This window comes from Aegilops tauschii, chromosome 4 (assembly GCF_002575655.3).
Source record: "Aegilops tauschii subsp. strangulata cultivar AL8/78 chromosome 4, Aet v6.0, whole genome shotgun sequence".
NCBI classification, from domain to species: Eukaryota; Viridiplantae; Streptophyta; class Magnoliopsida; order Poales; family Poaceae; genus Aegilops; species Aegilops tauschii.
Genome location: NC_053038.3, coordinates 126,427,080 through 126,447,448, shown reverse-complemented (window position 1 = coordinate 126,447,448; position 20,369 = coordinate 126,427,080). Strand labels below are relative to the sequence as shown.

General features: G+C 47.3%; 1 protein-coding gene across 1 annotated transcript; it reads left to right on the top strand.

The window, feature by feature from the left end:
* Positions 1-13,980: 13,980 nt before the first annotated feature.
* Positions 13,981-17,180, top strand: LOC109757791 (scarecrow-like protein 34). Its single transcript, XM_020316624.4, has one exon. The coding sequence runs from the start codon at positions 14,321-14,323 to the stop codon at positions 16,718-16,720; it is 2,400 nt and encodes a 799-aa protein (XP_020172213.1). The 5' UTR covers positions 13,981-14,320; the 3' UTR covers positions 16,721-17,180.
* The last annotated feature ends 3,189 nt before the right edge of the window (positions 17,181-20,369 follow it).

Below are 20,369 nucleotides of genomic sequence, written 5' to 3'. Positions count from 1 at the left end.
CGAGCAGAATTTGAGGGCAAAGGACTCGCACGGAAAAGGGACCGAAGGGACCTCTGTCGCCAATGTGGTGCAGAAGAACTTCAACCCCCACAAGCCCAAGGGGAAGACTGGTGTCCAATAGAATACCGAGTTTAAGAAGAAGGGCAAGAATACCTTCAAGAAAGATAAGAAGAAGGGTGGTTGTTTCACTTGTGGTTCAGATGAACATTGGGCTGCCAAGTGCCCAAACAAGTTTAAGAAGCCAGGACAGGACTCCAAGACTGTCAACATGATTGTGAGCAACGATGAGAGTGGGCCATCTGGGTACGGTAATTTGTTTACTGCATTTTTAGTTTGTCAGTCTACCGATTGGTGGATTGACACAGGTGCAAATATTCATGTGTGTGCTGACATTTCATTGTTTTCTTCTTATCAGGCCACAGGGAACGGGTCCGTACTGATGGGGAACGGCGCGAGTGCTTCTGTTCATGGTGTTGGCACGGTCGATCTGAAGTTTACTTCGGGGAGGATCGTGCAACTGAAGAACGTGCAGCATGTCCCCACCATCAAGAAGAATCTCGTTAGTGGTTCCCTTCTATGTAGAGAAGGGTTTAAGTTGGTATTCGAGTCTAATAAAGTAGTTGTTACGAAATATGGACTGTTTGTTGGAAAAGGTTATGAATGCGGAGGTCTATTCCGCTTTTCCCTCGCTGATTTTTGTAATAAAGTCGTGAACAATATTCATTCGAGTGTTAATGAAACAGAAGTTTGGCATTCACTTCTTTGTCACATTGGTTTTGGTAATATGATGCAGTTAGCAAAACTGAATTTAATCCCAAGTTTCACTTTATCCAAAGGTTCTAAGTGCCATTCGTGTGTGCAAGCAAAGCAACCTCGCAAGCCCCATAAGGCTGCAGAGGAGAGACATTTGACGCCGTTAGAACTCATACATTCTGATCTTTGTGAGATGAATGGTGTATTGACTAAAGGTGGAAAAAGATACTTCATGATGCTGATAGATGATTCTACTAGATATTGCTACGTATATCTTTTAAACACTAAAGATGAGGCTCTACACTACTTTAAAATCTATAAGGCGGAAGTTGAGAATCAACTTGAAAAGAAAATAAAACGAGTCCGGTCAGATCGTGGTGGAGAATATTTCTCTAATGAGTTTGATTCTTTCTATGCGGAACACGAAATTATTCATGAGAGGACGCCTCCCTATTCACCTCAGTCATAAGGGGTTGCCAAACGGAAAAACCGTACTCTAACAGATTTGGTTAATGCCATGTTAGATACATCGGGTTTATCCAAGGCATGGTGGGGGAGGCTATATTGACATCATGTCATGTCCTGAATAAAGTTCTGACAAAAGATAATGAGATCACTCCCTATGAACAATGGGAAAAGAGAAGAACGACACTCTCATACTTACGTGTTGGAAATATGCCCTAGAGGCAATAATAAATGGTTATTATTATATTTCTTTGTTCATGGTAATTGTCTATTATTCATGCTATAATTGTATTGTCCGGAAATCATAATACATGTGTGAATACATAGACCACAACGTGTCCCTAGTAAGCCTCTAGTTGACTAGCTCGTTGATCAACAGATAGTCATGGTTTCCTGACTATGGACATTGGATGTCATTGATAACGAGATCACATCATTAGGAGAATGATGTGATGGACAAGACCCAATCCTAAGCATAGCATAAAAGATCGTGTAGTTTCGTTTGCTAGAGCTTTTCCAATGTCAAGTATCTTTTCCTTAGACCATGAGATCGTGCAACTCCCGGATACCGTAGGAGTGCTTTGGGTGTGCCAAACGTCACAACGTAACTGGGTGACTATAAAGTTGCACTACGGGTATCTCCGAAAGTGTCTGTTGGGTTGGCACGGATCGAGACTGGGATTTGTCACTCCATGTGACGGAGAGGTATCTCTGGGCCCACTCGGTAATGCATCATCATAATGAGCTCAATGTGACGAAGGCGTTAGTCACGGGATCATGCATTGCGGTACGAGTAAAGAGACTTGCCGGTAACGAGATTGAACAAGGTATTGGGATACCGACGATCGAATCTCGGGCAAGTAACATACCGATTGACAAAGGGAATTGCATACGGATTGATTGAATCCTCGACACCGTGGTTCATCCAATGAGATCATCGTGGAACATGTAGGAGCCAACATGGGTATCCAGATCCCGCTGTTGGTTATTGACCGGAGAGGCGTCTCGGTCATGTCTGCATGTCTCCCGAACCCGTAGGGTCTACACACTTAAGGTTCGGTGACGCTAGGGTTGTAGAGATATATGTATGCGGAAACCCAAAAGTTGTTCGGAGTCCCGGATGAGATCCAGGACGTCATGAGAGGTTCCGGAATGGTGCGGAGGTGAAGAATTATATATAGGAAGTCCAGTTTCGGCCACCGGGAAAGTTTCGGGGGTTACCGGTATTGTACCGGGACCACCGGAAGGGTCCCGGGGGTCCACCGGGTGGGGCCACCTATCCCGGAGGGCCCCGTGGGCTGAAAGTGGAAGGGAACCAGCCCTTAGTGGGCTGGGGCTCCCCCCTTGGGCCTCCCCCCTGCGCCTAGGGTTGGGAACCCTAGGGAGGAGTTCCCCCTTGCCTTGGGGGGCAAGGCAACCCCTTCCCCCCTTGTGGCCGCCGCCCCCCCCTTGAGATCTCATCTCTTGGGGCCGGCGCCCCCCCAGAGGGCCTATATAAAGGGGGGGAGGGAGGGCAGCACACAACAGCCTTGGGCGCCTCCCTCCTCCCCTGCAACACCTCTCTCTCTCTCTCGCAGAAGCTTAGCAAAGCCCTGCCGAGACCCGCTACATCCACCACCACGCCGTCATGCTGTTGGATCTCCATCAACCTCTCCTTCCCCCTTGCTGGATCAAGAAGGAGGAGACGTCGCTGCACCGTACGTGTGTTGAACGCGGAGGTGCCGTCCGTTCGGCACTCGGTCATCGGTGATTTGGATCACGGCGAGTACGATTCCGTCATCCACGTTCATTGGAACGCTTCCGCTCGCGATCTACAAGGGTATGTAGATGCACTCCCTTCCCCTCGTTGCTAGTATACTCCATAGATGCATCTTGGTGAACGTAGGAAAATTTTAAAATTATGCTACGATTCCCAACAGTGGCATCATGAGCCGGTCTATGCGTAGTTACTATGCACGAGTAGAACACAAAGTAGTTGTGGGCGTTGAGTTTGCCAATTCTTCTTGCCGCTACTAGTCGTTTCTTGTTTCGGCGGCATTGTAGGATGAAGCGGCCCGGACCGACCTTACACGTACGCTTACGTGAGACAGGTTCCACCGACTGACATGCACTAGTTGCATAAGGTGGCTAGCGGGTGTCTGTCTCTCCTACTTTAGTCGAAACGGATTCGATGAAAAGGGTCCTTATGAAGGGTAAATAGAAATTGGCAAATCACGTTGTGGTCATACGTAGGTAAGAAAACGTTCTTGCTAGAAACCTACAAACCACGTAAAAACTTGCAACAACAATTAGAGGACGTCTAACTTGTTTTTGCAGCAAGTGCTATGTGATGTGATATGGCCAGAAGATGTGATGAATGATATATGTGATGTATGAGATTGATCATATTCTTGTAATAGGAATCGCGACTTGCATGTCGATGAGTATGACAACCGGCAGGAGCCATAGGAGTTGTCTTTATTATTTTGCATGACCTGCGTGTCATTGAATAACGCCATGTAAATTACTTTACTTTGTTGCTAAACGGGTTAGCCATAGAAGTAGAAGTAATCGTTGGCGTGACGACTTCATGAAGACACAATGATGGAGATCATGATGATGGAGATCATGGTGTCATGCCGGTGACAAAGATGATCATGGTGCCCCGAAGATGGAGATCAAAGGAGCATGATGATATTGGCCATATCATGTGACTATTTGATTGCATGTGATGTTTATCATGTTTTTGCATCTTATTTGCTTAGAACGACGGTAGCAAGTAGGATGATCCCTTATAATAATTTCAAGAAAGTGTTCACCCTAACTATGCACCGTTGCGAAGGTTCGTTGTTTCGAAGCACCACATGATGATCGGGTGTGATAGATTCTAACGTTCGAATACAACGGGTGTTGACGAGCCTAGCATGTACAGACATGGCCTCGGAACACACGCAATACACTTAGGTTGACTTGACGAGCCTAGCATGTACAGACATGGCCTCGGAACACGGAGGACCGAAAGGTCGAGCATGAGTCGTATAGAAGATACGATCAACATGGAGATGTTCACCGATCTTGACTAGTCCGTCTCACGTGATGATCGGACACGGCCTAGTTGAATTCGGATCATGTTTCACTTAGATGACTAGAGGGATGTCTATCTGAGTGGGAGTTCATTAAATAATTTGATTATATGAACTTAATTATCATGAACTTAGTCTAAAATCTTTACACTATGTATTGTAGATCAAATGGCCAACGTTGTCCTCAATTTCAACGCGTTCCTAGAGAAAACCAAGCTGAAAGATGATGGCAGCAATTATACGGACTGGGTCCGGAACCTGAGGCTCATCCTCATAGTAGCCAAGAAAGATTATGTCTTAGAAGCACCGCTAGGTGAAGCACCAATCCCAGAGAACCAAGACGTTATGAACGCTTGGCAGCAGCGTGCTGATGATTACTCCCTCGTTCAGTGCGGCATGCTTTACAGCTTAGAACCGGATCTCCAAAAGCGTTTTGAGAAACATGGAGCATATGAGATGTTCGAGGAGCTGAAACTGGTTTTTCAAGCTCATGCCCGGGTCGAGAGATATGAAGTCTCCGACAAGTTCTTCAGCTGTAAAATGGAGGAGAACAGTTCTGTTAGTGAGCACATACTCAGAATGTCTGGGTTGCACAACCGCTTGTCTCAGCTGGGAGTTAATCTCCCGGATGACGCGGTCATTGACAGAATCCTCCAGTCGCTTCCACCAAGCTACAAGAGCTTTGTGATGAACTACAATATGCAGGGGATGGAAAAGACCATTCCCGAGGTATATTCAATGCTAAAATCAGCGGAAGGGGAGATCAGAAAAGAACACCAAGTGTTGATGGTGAATAAAACCACTAAGTTCAAGAAGGGCAAGGGTAAGAAGAACTTCAAGAAGGACGGCAAGGGAGTTGCCGCGCCCGGTAAACCAGTTACCGGGAAGAAGTCAAAGAATGGACCCAAGCCCGAGACTGAGTGCTTTTATTGCAAGGGAAGTGGTCACTGGAAGCGGAACTGCCCCAAATATTTAGCGGACAAGAAGAAGGCTGGCAACACCCAAGGTATATGTGATATACAAGTAATTGATGTGTACCTTACCAGTACTCGTAGTAGCTCCTGGGTATTTGATACCGGTGCGGTTGCTCATATTTGTAACTCAAAGCAAGAACTACGGAATAAACGGAGACTGGCAAAGGACGAGGTGACGATGCGCGTCGGGAATGGTTCCAAGGTCGATGTGATCGCCGTTGGCACGCTACCTCTGCATCTACCCACGGGATTAGTTTTAAACCTCAATAATTGTTATTTAGTGCCAGCTTTGAGCATGAACATTGTATCTGGATCTCGTTTAATTCGAGATGGCTACTCATTTAAATCTGAGAATAATGGTTGTTCTATTTATTTGAGAGATATGTTTTATGGTCATGCCCCGCTGGTCAATGGTTTATTTTTGATGAATCTCGAACGTGATGTTACACATGTTCATAGTGTGAATACCAAAAAATGTAAAGTTGATAACGATAGTCCCACATACTTGTGGCACTGCCGCCTTGGTCACATTGGTGTCAAGCGCATGAAGAAGCTCCATGCAGATGGACTTTTGGAGTCTCTTGATTACGAATCATTTGACACGTGCGAACCATGCCTTATGGGTAAGATGACCAAGACTCCGTTCTCCGGAACAATGGAGCGAGCAACCAACTTATTGGAAATCATACATACCGATGTGTGCGGTCCAATGAGTGTTGAGGCTCGCGGAGGATATCGTTATGTTCTCACTCTCACTGATGATTTAAGTAGATATGGGTATGTCTACCTAATGAAACACAAGTCTGAAACCTTTGAAAAGTTCAAGGAATTTCAGAGTGAAGTCGAGAATCAACGTGACAGGAGAATAAAATTCCTACGATCAGATCGTGGTGGAGAATATTTAAGTCACGAGTTTGGTGCACACTTAAGGAAATGTGGAATAGTTTCACAACTCACGCCGCCTGGAACACCTCAGAGAAATGGTGTGTCCGAACGTCGTAATCGCACTCTATTGGATATGGTGCGATCTATGATGTCTCTTACCGATTTACGGCTCTCATTCTGGGGTTATGCTTTAGAGACTGCCGCATTCACTTTAAATAGGGCTCCGTCGAAATCCGTTGAGACGACACCGTATGAATTATGGTTTGGGAAGAAACCTAAGCTGTCGTTTCTAAAAGTTTGGGGATGCGATGCTTATGTCAAGAAACTTCAACCTGAAAAGCTCGAACCCAAATCGGAAAAATGCGTCTTCATAGGATACCCTAAGGAAACTATTGGGTATACCTTCTACCGCAGATCCGAAGGCAAGATCTTCGTTGCCAAGAACGGGTCCTTTCTGGAGAAGGAGTTTCTCTCGAAAGAATTGAGTGGGAGGAAAGTGGAACTTGATGAGGTGATAGTCACCCCTTCCGAACCGGAAAGTAGCGCAGCGCGGGAAAATGTTCCTGTGGTGCCTACACCGACTGGGGAGGAAGTTAATGATGATGATCCTGAAGCTTCGGATCAAGTTACCGAACTTCGTAGGTCCACAAGGACGCGTTCCGCACCAGAGTGGTACGGTAACCCTGTCCTGGAAATCATGTTGTTAGACAACGGTGAACCTTCGAACTATGAAGAAGCGATGGCGGGCCCGGATTCCGACAAATGGCTAGAAGCCATGAAATCCGAGATAGGATCCATGTATGAAAACAAAGTATGGACTTTGACTGACTTGCCCGATGAGCGGCGAGCCATAGAAAACAAATGGATCTTTAAGAAGAAGACGGACGCAGATGGTAATGTGACCATCTACAAAGCTCGACTTGTCGCTAAGGGTTATCGACAAGTTCAAGGGGTTGACTACGATGAGACTTTCTCACCCGTAGCGAAGCTGAAGTCCGTCCGAATCATGTTAGCAATTGCCGCATACTATGATTATGAGATATGGCAGATGGACGTCAAAACGGCATTCCTTAACGGCTTCCTTAAGGAAGAGTTGTATATGATGCAGCCGGAAGGTTTTGTCGATCCTAAGAATGCTAACAAAGTGTGCAAGCTCCAGCGCTCAATCTATGGCTGGTGCAAGCATCTCGGAGTTGGAACATTCGCTTTGATGAGATGATCAAAGCGTTTGGGTTTACACAGACTTATGGAGAAGCCTGTGTTTACAAGAAAGTGAGTGGGAGCTCTGTAGCATTTCTCATATTATATGTGGGTGACATATTGTTGATTGGAAATGATATAGAATTCTTGGAAAGTATAAAGGCCTATTTGAATAAGTGTTTTTCAATGAAGGACCTTGGAGAAGCTGCTTATATATTAGGCATCAAGATCTATAGAGACAGATCAAGACGCCTCATTGGTCTTTCACAGAGTACATACCTTGACAAGATATTGAAGAAGTTCAATATGGATCAGTCCAAGAAGGGGTTCTTGCCTGTATTGCAAAGTGTGCAGTTGAGCACGGCTCAATGCCCGACCACGGCAGAAGATATAGAAGAGATGAGTGTCATCCCCTATGCCTCGGCCATAGGGTCTATTATGTATGCCATGCTGTGTACCAGACCTGATGTAAACCTTGCCGTAAGTTTGGTAGGAAGGTACCAAAGTAATCCCGGCAAGGAACACTGGACAGCGGTCAAGAATATCCTGAAGTACCTGAAGAGGACTAAGGATATGTTTCTCGTTTATGGAGGTGACGAAGAGCTCGTCGTAAAGGGTTACGTCGACGCTAGCTTCGACACAGATCTGGATGACTCGAAGTCACAGACCGGATACGTGTACATTTTGAATGGAGGAGCAGTAAGCTGGTGCAGTTGCAAGCAAAGCGTCGTGGCGGGATCTACATGTGAAGCGCAGTACATGGCAGCCTCGGAGGCAGCACAGGAAGCAGTCTGGATGAAGGAGTTCATCACCGATCTAGGGGTGATTCCCAATGCGTTGGGCCCAATGACTCTCTTCTGTGACAACACTGGAGCTATTGCCCTTGCGAAGGAGCCCAGGTTTCACAGGAAGACCAGGCATATCAAGCGTCGCTTCAACTCCATTCATGAAAGTGTTCAAAATGGAGACATAGATATTTGTAAAGTACACACGGACCTGAATGTAGCAGATCCGTTGACTAAACCTCTCCCTAGGGCAAAACATGATCAACACCAGGACGCAATGGGTGTTCGATTCATCACAATGTATCTAGATTATTGACTCTAGTGCAAGTGGGAGACTGTTGGAAATATGCCCTAGAGGCAATAATAAATGGTTATTATTATATTTCTTTGTTCATGGTAATTGTCTATTATTCATGCTATAATTGTATTGTCCGGAAATCGTAATACATGTGTGAATACATAGACCACAACGTGTCCCTAGTAAGCCTCTAGTTGACTAGCTCGTTGATCAACAGATAGTCATGGTTTCCTGACTATGGACATTGGATGTCATTGATAACGAGATCACATCATTAGGAGAATGATGTGATGGACAAGACCCAATCCTAAGCATAGCATAAAAGATCGTGTAGTTTCGTTTGCTAGAGCTTTTCCAATGTCAAGTATCTTTTCCTTAGACCATGAGATCGTGCAACTCCCGGATACCGTAGGAGTGCTTTGGGTGTGCCAAACGTCACAACGTAACTGGGTGACTATAAAGGTGCACTACGGGTATCTCCGAAAGTGTCTGTTGGGTTGGCACGGATCGAGACTGGGATTTGTCACTCCGTGTGACGGAGAGGTATCTCTGGGCCCACTCGGTAATGCATCATCATAATGAGCTCAATGTGACTAAGGCGTTAGTCACGGGATCATGCATTGCGGTACGAGTAAAGAGACTTGCCGGTAACGAGATTGAACAAGGTATTGGGATACCGACGATCGAATCTCGGGCAAGTAACATACCGATTGACAAAGGGAACTGCATACGGATTGATTGAATCCTCGACACCGTGGTTCATCCGATGAGATCATCGTGGAACATGTGGGAGCCAACATGGGTATCCAGATCCCGCTGTTGGTTATTGACCGGAGAGGCGTCTCGGTCATGTCTGCATGTCTCCCGAACCCGTAGGGTCTACACACTTAAGGTTCGGTGACGCTAGGGTTGTAGAGATATATGTATGCGGAAACCCGAAAGTTGTTCGGAGTCCCGGATGAGATCCCGGACGTCACGAGAGGTTCCGGAATGGTCCGGAGGTGAAGAATTATATATAGGAAGTCCAGTTTCGGCCACCGGGAAAGTTTCGGGGGTTACCGGTATTGTACCGGGACCACCGGAAGGGTCCCGGGGGTCCACCGGGTGGGGCCACCTATCCCGGAGGGCCCCGTGGGCTGAAAGTGGAAGGGAACCAGCCCTTAGTGGGCTGGGGCGCCCCCCTTGGGCCTCCCCCCTGCGCCTAGGGTTGGGAACCCTAGGGGGGAGTTCCCCCTTGCCTTGGGGGGCAAGGCAACCCCTTCCCCCCTTGTGGCCGCCGCCCCCCCCTTGAGATCTCATCTCTTGGGGCCGGCGCTCCCCAGAGGGCCTATATAAAGGGGGGGAGGGAGGGCAGCACACAACAGCCTTGGGCGCCTCCCTCCTCCCCTGCAACACCTCTCTCTCTCTCGCAGAAGCTTAGCAAAGCCCTGCCGAGACCCGCTACATCCACCACCACGCCGTCGTGCTGTTGGATCTCCATCAACCTCTCCTTCCCCCTTGCTGGATCAAGAAGGAGGAGACATCGCTGCACCGTACGTGTGTTGAACGCGGAGGTGCCGTCCGTTCAGCACTCGGTCATCGGTGATTTGGATCACGGCGAGTACGACTCCGTCATCCACGTTCATTGGAACGCTTCCGCTCGCGATCTACAAGGGTATGTAGATGCACTCCCTTCCCCTCGTTGCTAGTATACTCCATAGATGCATCTTGGTGAACGTAGGAAAATTTTAAAATTATGCTACGATTCCCAACATTACGTACTTGGGGCTGCTTGGCGAAAGTCAATGTGCCAATCCCCAAAAAGCGTAAGCTTGGACCAAAGACCGTGGACTGCGTTAATTTGGGATACGCTAAGAATAGCGTCGGCTATAGATTTCTGGTAGTGAAATCTGAGGTACCTGACGTGAAGGTCGGTACGATTATGGAGTCCAAGATGCTACATTCTTTGAGGATATTTTTCCTATGAAAGATATGCAAATCACTTCTAGGCTGGAATCTGATGAGACTCCTGAACCTGCCATTCCGATGGAATATTATGAACAGACACATGATGGAAATCCTAAGGAGGATGACAAGTAAACCCGGCAAGAGACAGAGGACTGCAAAGTCTTTTGGTGATGATTTCCTTGTATACCTTGTGGATGATACTCCCACTTCTATTTCAGAAGCTTATGCGTCTCCGGATGCTGACTACTAGAAAGAAGCGGTCCATAGCGAGATGGACTCCATCATGGCTAACAGGACATGGGAAATCACTGAACGCCCCTATGGCTGTAAACCATTGGGTTGTAAATGGGTGTTCAAAAAGAAGCTTAAGCCCGATGGTACGATTGAAAAGTACAAGGCTAGGCTTGTGGCCAAGGGCTATGACCAGAAAGAAGAGGAAGATTTCTTTGATACTTATTCACCTGTGGCCAGACTGACCACCATTCGAGTATTACTCTCGTTGGCGGCCTCCCATGGTCTTCTCGTCCACTAGATGGATGTTAAGACGGCTTTCCTGAATGGAGAGCTAAACGAGGAAATCTACATGCAATAGCCAGATGGCTTTGTGATAGATGGTCAGGAAGGAAAAGTGTGTAGGTTGCTGAAATCTTTGTATGGCCTGAAACAAGCACCTAAGAAATGGCATGATAAGTTTAATACAACTCTGACATCTGTTGGTTTCGTTGTTAATGAAGCTGACAAATGTGTATACTATCGCCATGGTGGGGGCGAAGGAGTTATACTGTGCTTGTATGTTGATGACATACTGATATTCGAAACCAACCTCAAAGTCATTGAGGAGGTCAAGTCGTTTCTATCTCAGAACTTTGAGATGAAAGACCTTGGTGTGGTTGATGTTATCTTGAACATCAAGCTACTGAGAGATAATGAGGGTGGGATTGCACTTCTGCAATCCCATTATGTTGAGAAGGTGTTGAGTCGTTTTGGATATGCGGACTACACGCCATCTCAAACACCATATGATCATAGTGTGTTGATTCGAAAGACCAAAGGCACGGCTATAGATCAATTATGATACTCTCAAATCATTGGTTCACTTATGTACCTAGCGAGTGCTACGAGGCCTGGCATCGCTTTTCCTGTGAGCAAACTAAGTTGGTTTGTTTCAAAACCGGGTGATGTACATTGGCGTGCTATTGAAAGAGTTATGCGCTATCCAAAGGGTACTATGAACTATGGACTTCACTATACCGGATACCCGTCGGTACTTGAAGGGTGTAGTGACGCGAATTGGATCTCTGATGCTGATGAGATGAAGGCCACAACTGGGTATATGTTTACTCTTGGAGGTGGCGATGTTTCCTGGAAGTCTTGCCAGCAAACGATCTTAACGAGATCGACAATGGAAGCAGAATTAACAGCATTAGACACATCTGATGTCGAAGCAGGATGGCTTCGAGATCTTTTGATGGACTTGCCAGTGGTTGATAAACCGGTTCCGGCTATCCATATGAACTGTGACAATCAGACTGTCATCACTAAGGTGAAGAGTTCAAAGGACAACATGAAGTCCAACAAACACATAAGAATGAGACTAAAAGCTATCAGAAAACTAAGAAACTCCGGAGTGATAGCGTTGGAATATGTCCAAACGGCTAAGAATCTGGCAGATCCCTTTACAAAGGGCTATCGCATGTTGTGATAGATAATGCATCGAGGGAGATGGGTATGAGACCCACATGAGTTGCCATGGTAGTAACCCAACCTATGTGATCGGAGATCCCGTGAAGTAGGACATGGGAAAACAAGCTAGTGGTTAACTGAGGAGAGTATTTTAACTAACCCACTCCGTTGGAGATGCACAACTCTCGGTAACTGTATGGCAGGTTGAATTTTGTCTTATTGTGTTCCAAGGCTTGTAAAAGTAAGATGCTATCCTACAGAGCGATCTTTGGAGGAACACACCTATATGAGCCTGACTACTGGTCATAGTCTATGAGATTAGGGTAATCTCTAGTAAGTTCATGAACAGGCCAGGAGTGACCAATATGCTCCACCCGAGGGGTCAGCCTTCGGCAGCCTTGTACTGGTAAGACACTTGGTGAAACTCCTTCACGCCAAATTGACAATTCAAGGCCTAGTCCATTGTTCACTTGTGGAGGAGTGTAGCTATTTGTTCTAGGTGGATGTTCAACCTTAACGGGTCTCCACTGAAAATACCGGTATATTAAAACAGAGTTTGCAACATAGGACAACACCATGGGCCTTCGGGATCTGGTGGGGGATTGCTGAATATTAGTTGGGCTATAGGCCCATTTAACAATTTCAGAAAATCCCTAAGGACCCAGCTGTCAAGGGAGTGGTGGGAAGTTTAGTCCCACATGGCTAGTTGAGAGAGATTACACCAACTTATAAGGTGAGCTCTTCTCCCACTAGTATGAGTTGGTGTGAAGGAAGGAGAGGTGTTCCACACGCGCGCTCCTCCTCCTCCACCGCCCGCCTCGTCACGACGCGCGCGCGCCGCGGGTTGCGGGAATGAGCCGAGCCGATGCAATGTTTTGCCGGTCAAAATTGGAGAGTCCATTACGTTTTATTATGAAGATGGAAACGTCTGTAATTAAACGTGTTTTTATGGAGATGAAACGTCTGTAATTAAACGGTTTTATTGCTGGACCGTTCTCCTACCCGACTGGTTATATATATATGAGGCATCGCAGCTCAACCAAAGATACAACACTTCACACCTCCACTGCTCCCTGGTCGTTTCTTTCACTGCTGCTGCCTTCGGTGATCCCATGCCGTCTACCGCGTACACGACTGACAGGAGAGAAGGCCTCCAAAACCCCGCTTCTCCAGATCCTGTACGGGAGAGAGGCAATTAGGTTTTTGGGGAGCCTCTCCTACGCGACTGCCGATCACGCGGCTGCCGAGAAGGCCGCTGCTGACAAGAGGATCACCGATGAGGCCAACGCCTCCGCTGCTGCTACGGCCGACTGGCCTACTGGAGGGTATAATACATTTATCCCGCTCCTGTTTTATTTTCATGTGTGCAGTACTAGTGGTTTGCATAGATGTTTCTACTATCTGCCTAGTACGTGCGTACACGGTACATCATCAAAATTCAGTATGTCATTAGCACTGCCTATGTCATGTTAATAATTTATTATTGAATTAAATTAATCGAACAATTACTTAATTTCTCAACAGTATCATGGACCATGAAATGGCGAACATGAGACGGACGTTCATTTAATCACCCAACCAGATAAAAGACAACACATTTCACGTTCGTTTGGGTCGGTCAGTTGGAGATGATCTACTGGATTCGGTATGGGGATGGATGCTATTTCTGATTGCTCGTACTTATTGCAAAGCTTTTTCAAGTGTCTCACCGGCCATGTCCCCTCTCCTCGAAGTCTCCATCGCTTACATGGCGCGACGACAGAAGGCCCAGTTGACAACAGCGGGTGTATAGGATCCCACATAAATGCACAGTGTGTGCTCCCCTGATGGATGTTGACCAGTTCAACCTTGCGGGCTCGTGGATCCAACGGCCCAGATGAAAGCGAACGACGTGCCCGTGCGGCTTTGACGCCAACGCCACCAGGGGGGCCACTACGACTTTCTACGAGCGAGCGTCGTCCTCGTCCCATCCCTTCCTCTTGTCGTCGCCGCGCGCCGCAGCCGCAGCCGCAGCCGCATCTGCATCTGCATCTCGTCCTCCTTCCCGGAACCTTCCCCGACCTTCCGCCGCGCGCCGGAGCTCTCCTCATCCTCGCCGTGCTTGATTTGCTTGGACGCCAAGCTCAAACCACTCCCCCATCTCATTATTATAGCCCAGCTCATCTCCCATCCAGTCCCCCTCCACAGAACATCACTAGTACTGTTGCTATTGCTGGCTAACCGTCATCGCGCCTCCGTCCATATACGCCAGACACCTGGGCCTGGGCCATGGCCGCCACGCCGGACGAGTTCCTGCGGGCGGGGGACGCGGAGCCCTTCTCCCCGTCGCTCTTCCTCGACCTGCCGCCAACGCCGTCGCCCCCGCGCGCCCCCGCCTCAGACGACCTCGACTTCATCTCGCGCATGCTCATGGAAGAGGACATCGACGACAAGTTCTTCTACCAATACCCCGACCACCCCGCCATCCTCTCCGCGCAGCACCACTTCGCCCAGATAATCTCCGACTCCAACACCGACGACTCCGCCAACACCGCCGTCGCCAGCTCCACCTTCTCCTCCGACTCTGCCACCGCCAGATCGGCCTCCTCCTGCTCCGACTCTGCCACAAACACCGGCAAATCGACCTCCTCCTCCCACTCCGCCACCAACACCGCCCACTCCACCTCCTGTTCCTCCTCACCCGGCGCCTTGGGCCCCGCCAATCCCACCTGGCCTTACGAGCGAATCGATCTCTCCCAGCCCCTCCACTCCCCCCCATACATCGGCCTGGGCTTCCCCGTCGACGGTGCCAACAACCTCCTCTTTTCCGGCGTCGGCACGCCCACCTCGGGATATTTCGGGCACACTCCGGCGCTCTCCAGGGGCAACAACGACCATTTCGTCGCCCCCGCTGGCCAGAACGGCCGCAGCACGGGCATTCAGAGCTTTGCGACCTTCGCGAATAGTAGCGCCGCCAAGGACGCCAAGACCTTGTCGAACAATGGCACGGAGAAGGCGGCCAAGCCGGCTACTCAGCCGGCTTGCCGAGGTGGCCCAGGCACCCCGGCTTCGGCCTTCTTCAATGGCCAGACTGACGGTGACGTGGACATGCTCAACATGGCGTTTCGCAAGGGCATGGAGGAGGCCAACAAGTTCTTGCCCACCAACAACACCCTCGACGCCATTTCCAACAGGCCGGTACCGCGCGACTTCACCGGTGACCAATTGAAGAAGGAGGAGGTGGATAGACTCAGAATGTTGATGTTCAGTAATGGCCGGGGGCGCAAGAACAGGCATGGCGTGGAAGACTTGGAGGCGGAGGCTGGCAGGAGATGCAAGCTGATGATGCCGGAACAGGAGGAAACTGGGGTAGGCGAGATGGTCGAGGAAATAATGCTTCACGGCCACGACATCATCATGAAGGGGATAGAGGATCTGCACATAGCAATGGGCACCGAGGCCGAGAAGAACCACAGGAAGGGCACCGGCAAGGCAGCGCGGGGGAGGCGGGGTGCAAGCGAGGTCGACCTCCGCACCATGCTCATCCACTGTGCGCAGGCGGTGGCCACGGGCGATCACCGGGGATCGAACGAGCTACTCAGGCAGATTAAGCAACACTCATCGCCTAAGGGGGATGCCACACAGAGGCTGGCGTATTGTTTCGCCGAGGGACTGGAAGCGCGCCTTGCAGGCACGGGCAGCCATGTGTATCGGTCGCTTGTGGCGAAGAGCACCTCGGTCGGAGAGTTCCTCAGGGCCTACAAGCTCTACATGGCAGCCAGCAGTTTCAAGAAGGTGAATTTTATTTTTGTTGGCAAGATCATCATGGATGCCATGGTCGGGAAGAGCCGCTTGCACATCGTGGATTACAATGTGGAATATGGATTCCAGTGGCCAGGTTTGCTACAGATGCTAGCGGAAAGGGAAGGCGGGCCACCGGAGGTGAGGATCACTGGCATTGACGTCCCTCAGCCTGGGTTCCGCCCAGCCTTCCAGATTGAGGAGACAGGCCGTCGGCTCAGCAAATGTGCCCAAGAGTTTGGCGTGCCATTCAAGTACCATGGTATACCCGCAAAGTTGGAGACAGTCCATGCGGAGGACCTAAAAATCGACCCATATGAGGTGCTCATCGTCACCAGCCAGTATGGTTTCAGCAACTTGATGGATGAAAGTGTTATCATGGACAGGCAGGACATCCCGAGCCCTAGAGACATGGTCCTTACCAACATTCGCAAGATGCGGCCTGATGTGTTCATTGACTGCGTTGTGAATGGAACCTATAGCGCGCCTTTCTTCGTGACACGATTCCGGGAGGCGCTCTTCACCTATTCGGCGCAATTCGACATGCTGGATGCGACCATCCCCCGTGACAATGATGACCGGCTGCTCATCGAGCGGGATATCTTCGGCCCGTGTGCCCTGAATGTCATTGCCTGCGAGGGTGCAGATCGGGTGGATCGGCCCGAGACTTATAAGCAATGGCAGGTGCGGGGCCACCGGGCTGGGCTGAGGCAGGTGCCATTGAGTCCGGCTGTTGTTAAGCTTGTGAAGGATAAGGTTAAGAGCCTCTACCACAAGGACTTTCTCATCGACGTGGATAACCGTTGGTTGCTGCAGGGGTGGAAAGGGCGGGTACTCTATGCCATGTCGACATGGGTAGCTGGTGACCATGATAACTCCAAATTTTAGCTGCTTTTCTTCACTTCATTTCAGAGTGCAGATAAAGAAGGTAATGGTGTTTAACACATGCCCATGCTATTATGAAACCAACAGAAATCTTGCCCCGGCAGTTTTGTTTCATTACAGGATGGCTTGGACAGGGGGCGAAACTTTTATGGTAGAAATAAGTAGGGACGCAGAGTAGTGTCTTGTAATGTTTAGATGCTTAGAGATGCACAGGATTTTGGTGTAGTTGCAGACATGCTGCGTAGCTGCGATAATGCACAACGAAATGAGAACCCTGATCTTCCTTTCCTAGTGTATGGATGTATGCTCTTTCTCTTGTAGGTGACTAGCAATTTAACAGATCACAGCAGTTTGATTTTATGCTTTGTGTCTTATGAACTTCAGTTTCTGTTGTATCATCAAATTTCTTTGTGGAAGGTAAAACAGATGCTTGATTTAGCAACAAAGTTGCATTGGTTGCTCACATTGTTTGACCCGTGCATCTTTTCCGTATGTGATTTGTGTGTATGCATGATTGAAGATGTTCCCCACAGGTTTCTGTTTGTGGTAGATAATTTTCTTCAGCGTCACCATTTGTATGTTTAAAGCTAAAATGTGTTAAAGAAGACGGGAGGCAGCAGTGGAGAACCCTGGTTGCCCAAATTTTTGATTTGTTAAAGATGTGTGCCTTATGTCTTCACTTACACTATCATCAAATTGTTGGAGAAGCTTTCCTTGTGCCTGGGAAGAGTAAACATATGCTGGTTGAGCAATAAAGTTGCACTGGTTACTCAGTGTTGTGTGTGTGTGTGTCTGATTTGTGTGCATGCATGATTAAAGATGTTCCTCTCAGGTTTCAGTTTTTTAAGGAAGACAGCAGGTTTTCCTATCGCATATTTTTATTAATTTTATTTAATAAAAAGAGTGAGCTGTACATTGAGGAAGCAGAAGAAAGCTTAGTTTTCCTCTTAGCTCTGTGATGAATAAGCAAGGCACTCCATTTCCAGTTTGAATGTCCTTGTACAAGGGTAGGGATTTGGTTGGAGGCCTTCGAAGATGAAGTTATTCTTCCTTGTGTTCCAAACAGCCCATGTAGCTAGAATTAGTATGATTTCCATGAAGAAGGGCCACTTCAGCTTCTACTTTAAAACTGACAGCAGGTTCCTCTCACGTTTCACTTTTTCTCTAGCTAGAATTACGGTTTTCAACCATTTATGTATGTTTTTCTATTACAGTTAAAAGGGATCAGAAGATGCTCCTACTAATACGTCATATGAAGTTGACACCGATGATGTCTTGTGAAGAAATCCGTGATCATACAACTTCATCCAAGTTGGCAATGATAGACAAATACAGTTATCGACGATGACAGCTGACAAGAAGTCCATGGGTTAAACGAAAAGCTAAGAAGAAGTCCATGGGTTAAAATCCGTTAACTATATTGTTAGTTAATCGTTGGTCAATTTCTAGTTCCGAAAGCAAGCTCTCAGTCTGCGGGGTAATTAGACTTTAACTTATGATGATATGGTCAGAGGTTAGATAGATGCTCGTTGCTTTGTGTGGGTTATCTATGTGCTTTGCAGGTTTGAGTTGCCACTTATTTTACCCCGCAAAAAAAAAAAGAAAAAGAGTTGCCACTTATTTTAAGTCGATGCGCGTAGCGGTGGAAACACACCGGACTAAGCATGGATAGCTTTGTTACGAGGCTAACCTACGATGGTTGGAGTAGGTAGAGCAGTTTGGTCCATCTCTTGCCATGACTTTTGAAGCATCATCACGTTAACATGTACTCCTTCTGTAAAGAAATATGAAATATTGTGAATTTCCTTACAGAGGGAGTACTCCGCAGAGTTCCCTCATTCAGAATCAGAGCTATGCAACCAAGTCAAAATCGTAGTAGTACGAAGAGACCAGGGTTCGGTTATGTGTTTCAGATAAGAATATAAGATAAACTAGGAGTTTCCCTCGAAAAGGAAAAGGAAAAAAGAGTTACTCAGTGTTTGACGTGTGCATTTTTTTGCCTCTGATTTGTGTGCATGCATGATTTAGGGCGTTGCTCTCAGGTTTCTGTTTTTATTGTCTTTTTGAAGAAGACAGTAGGTTTGTCTATTGCATATTTTGATTAGTTGTAATAAAAAGAAAGTTGTATTTACCCGTAAAAAAAAGTTGTATTTACAGAGAGAGAGAAAGCAGAAGAAAGCTAATACTGCATGGCTGCCAGCCTCCTAGGCTGGTTTGCAGTACAAGAGATCAAATGAATGGCTCCACTTATCTCTGTGAATAAGCAAACCACTCCATTTCCACTTTGAATCTCCTTGTACATGGGTAGAGATTTGGTTGGAGAAGATGAAGTCATTCGTTGTGTTCCAAATGGACATGTAGCTAGAATTATGATTTTTTTCCCTCAAAAAAGCTAAAATTATGATTCCCATGGCTTCTGCTTTAAAATTGACAGCAGGCTCCTCTCATGTTTCAGTTTCTGTGAAATAACTTTCTTCTAGCTATAGGTTAGTTTACAGCTAGAATTGTGATTTCAACCATTTGTTATATATTTACAGCGAAAAGAGGTGAGAGGATGCTCCTACATCATATGAAGCTGACACAGATGATGTCTCGTGAAGAAATCCGTGATCATATAATCTTTTATCCAAGTTCGCAGTGATAAGCAAACAGTTGCTGACGATGCCAGCTGAGAAGAAGTGGACGTGTTAAAAAAGAAACTGAGAAGAGATCCAAAGATTAGAATCTGGTATATGTTAGTTATTCGTTGGTCAATTTGTGAACGCATCAGAGGTTAGATAGCAGTGTAGGGAGTAATTAAACTTGTGGTCAGAGGTTAGATATATGTTCATTGCTCGTGTTGGTCAATTTGTGCTTTGCAGGCTTGAGTTGCCACTTATTTTAAGTCCATGCGCGTAGAGGGGGGAACACGCCGCACTAAGCATCGGTAACTAACTTTGTTACAAAGCTAACTATCCGATGTTGTCTACTCCGATGTTATCTGAGTAGGTAGAGCAGTTTAGTCCATCTCCATCTCTGGCTATGACTTTTGAAGCCATCATGTTTACATGTACAGCAGCCGGCCCACCCCAAGTCATCATGTTGGAAGCATATCCAACCGAGTCAAAATTGTAGTGCTACCTCCCAACAGAATTGTGTTTCTTCAGAGTATGCATTCGAGCCTGGATGCAAAGGTAGACAGATATGAATATGATCCCGGGGAAGGCGGGGACGCTCAATGCCCATCAGAGCAATAACGGGCCGATTCAAACGGACGGTGATTTCATCCGCTTTTTGTCCGTTTGGGTCGGCCGCCCGCACGCCCGCCCGGCGGCCGCCCAATTTTACATTGCATTCAACATATTGTGAAATGAAAATTAACAAACAAAATAGTCCGCTCAAATAAATAGTATAGTTTACAGGCCAAATAAAAATAAAAAATTTCACATAGTTTTGCAAACGAATAAAAGAAGATACATCTATTGGTTGCCAACATGAGTCCACATATGCTCAACCAAATCATTTTACAGTTACACGTGAGTTTCCCAATCACGCATGTCTTCATGAAACTGAGTGAACTGCTCAAATGTTGCCGCTACTCCATGCTCAGGCACAACATTCTCATCCTGAAACTGAAAGCCTTGATCGTATAGACGTTCCGGGCGCTCGTCTT

Excerpts from the sequence above, each read along its gene's own strand:
- LOC109757791 (XM_020316624.4), top strand. The coding sequence starts at position 14,321 with ATGGCCGCCACGCCGGACGAGTTCCTGCGGGCGGGGGACGCGGAGCCC.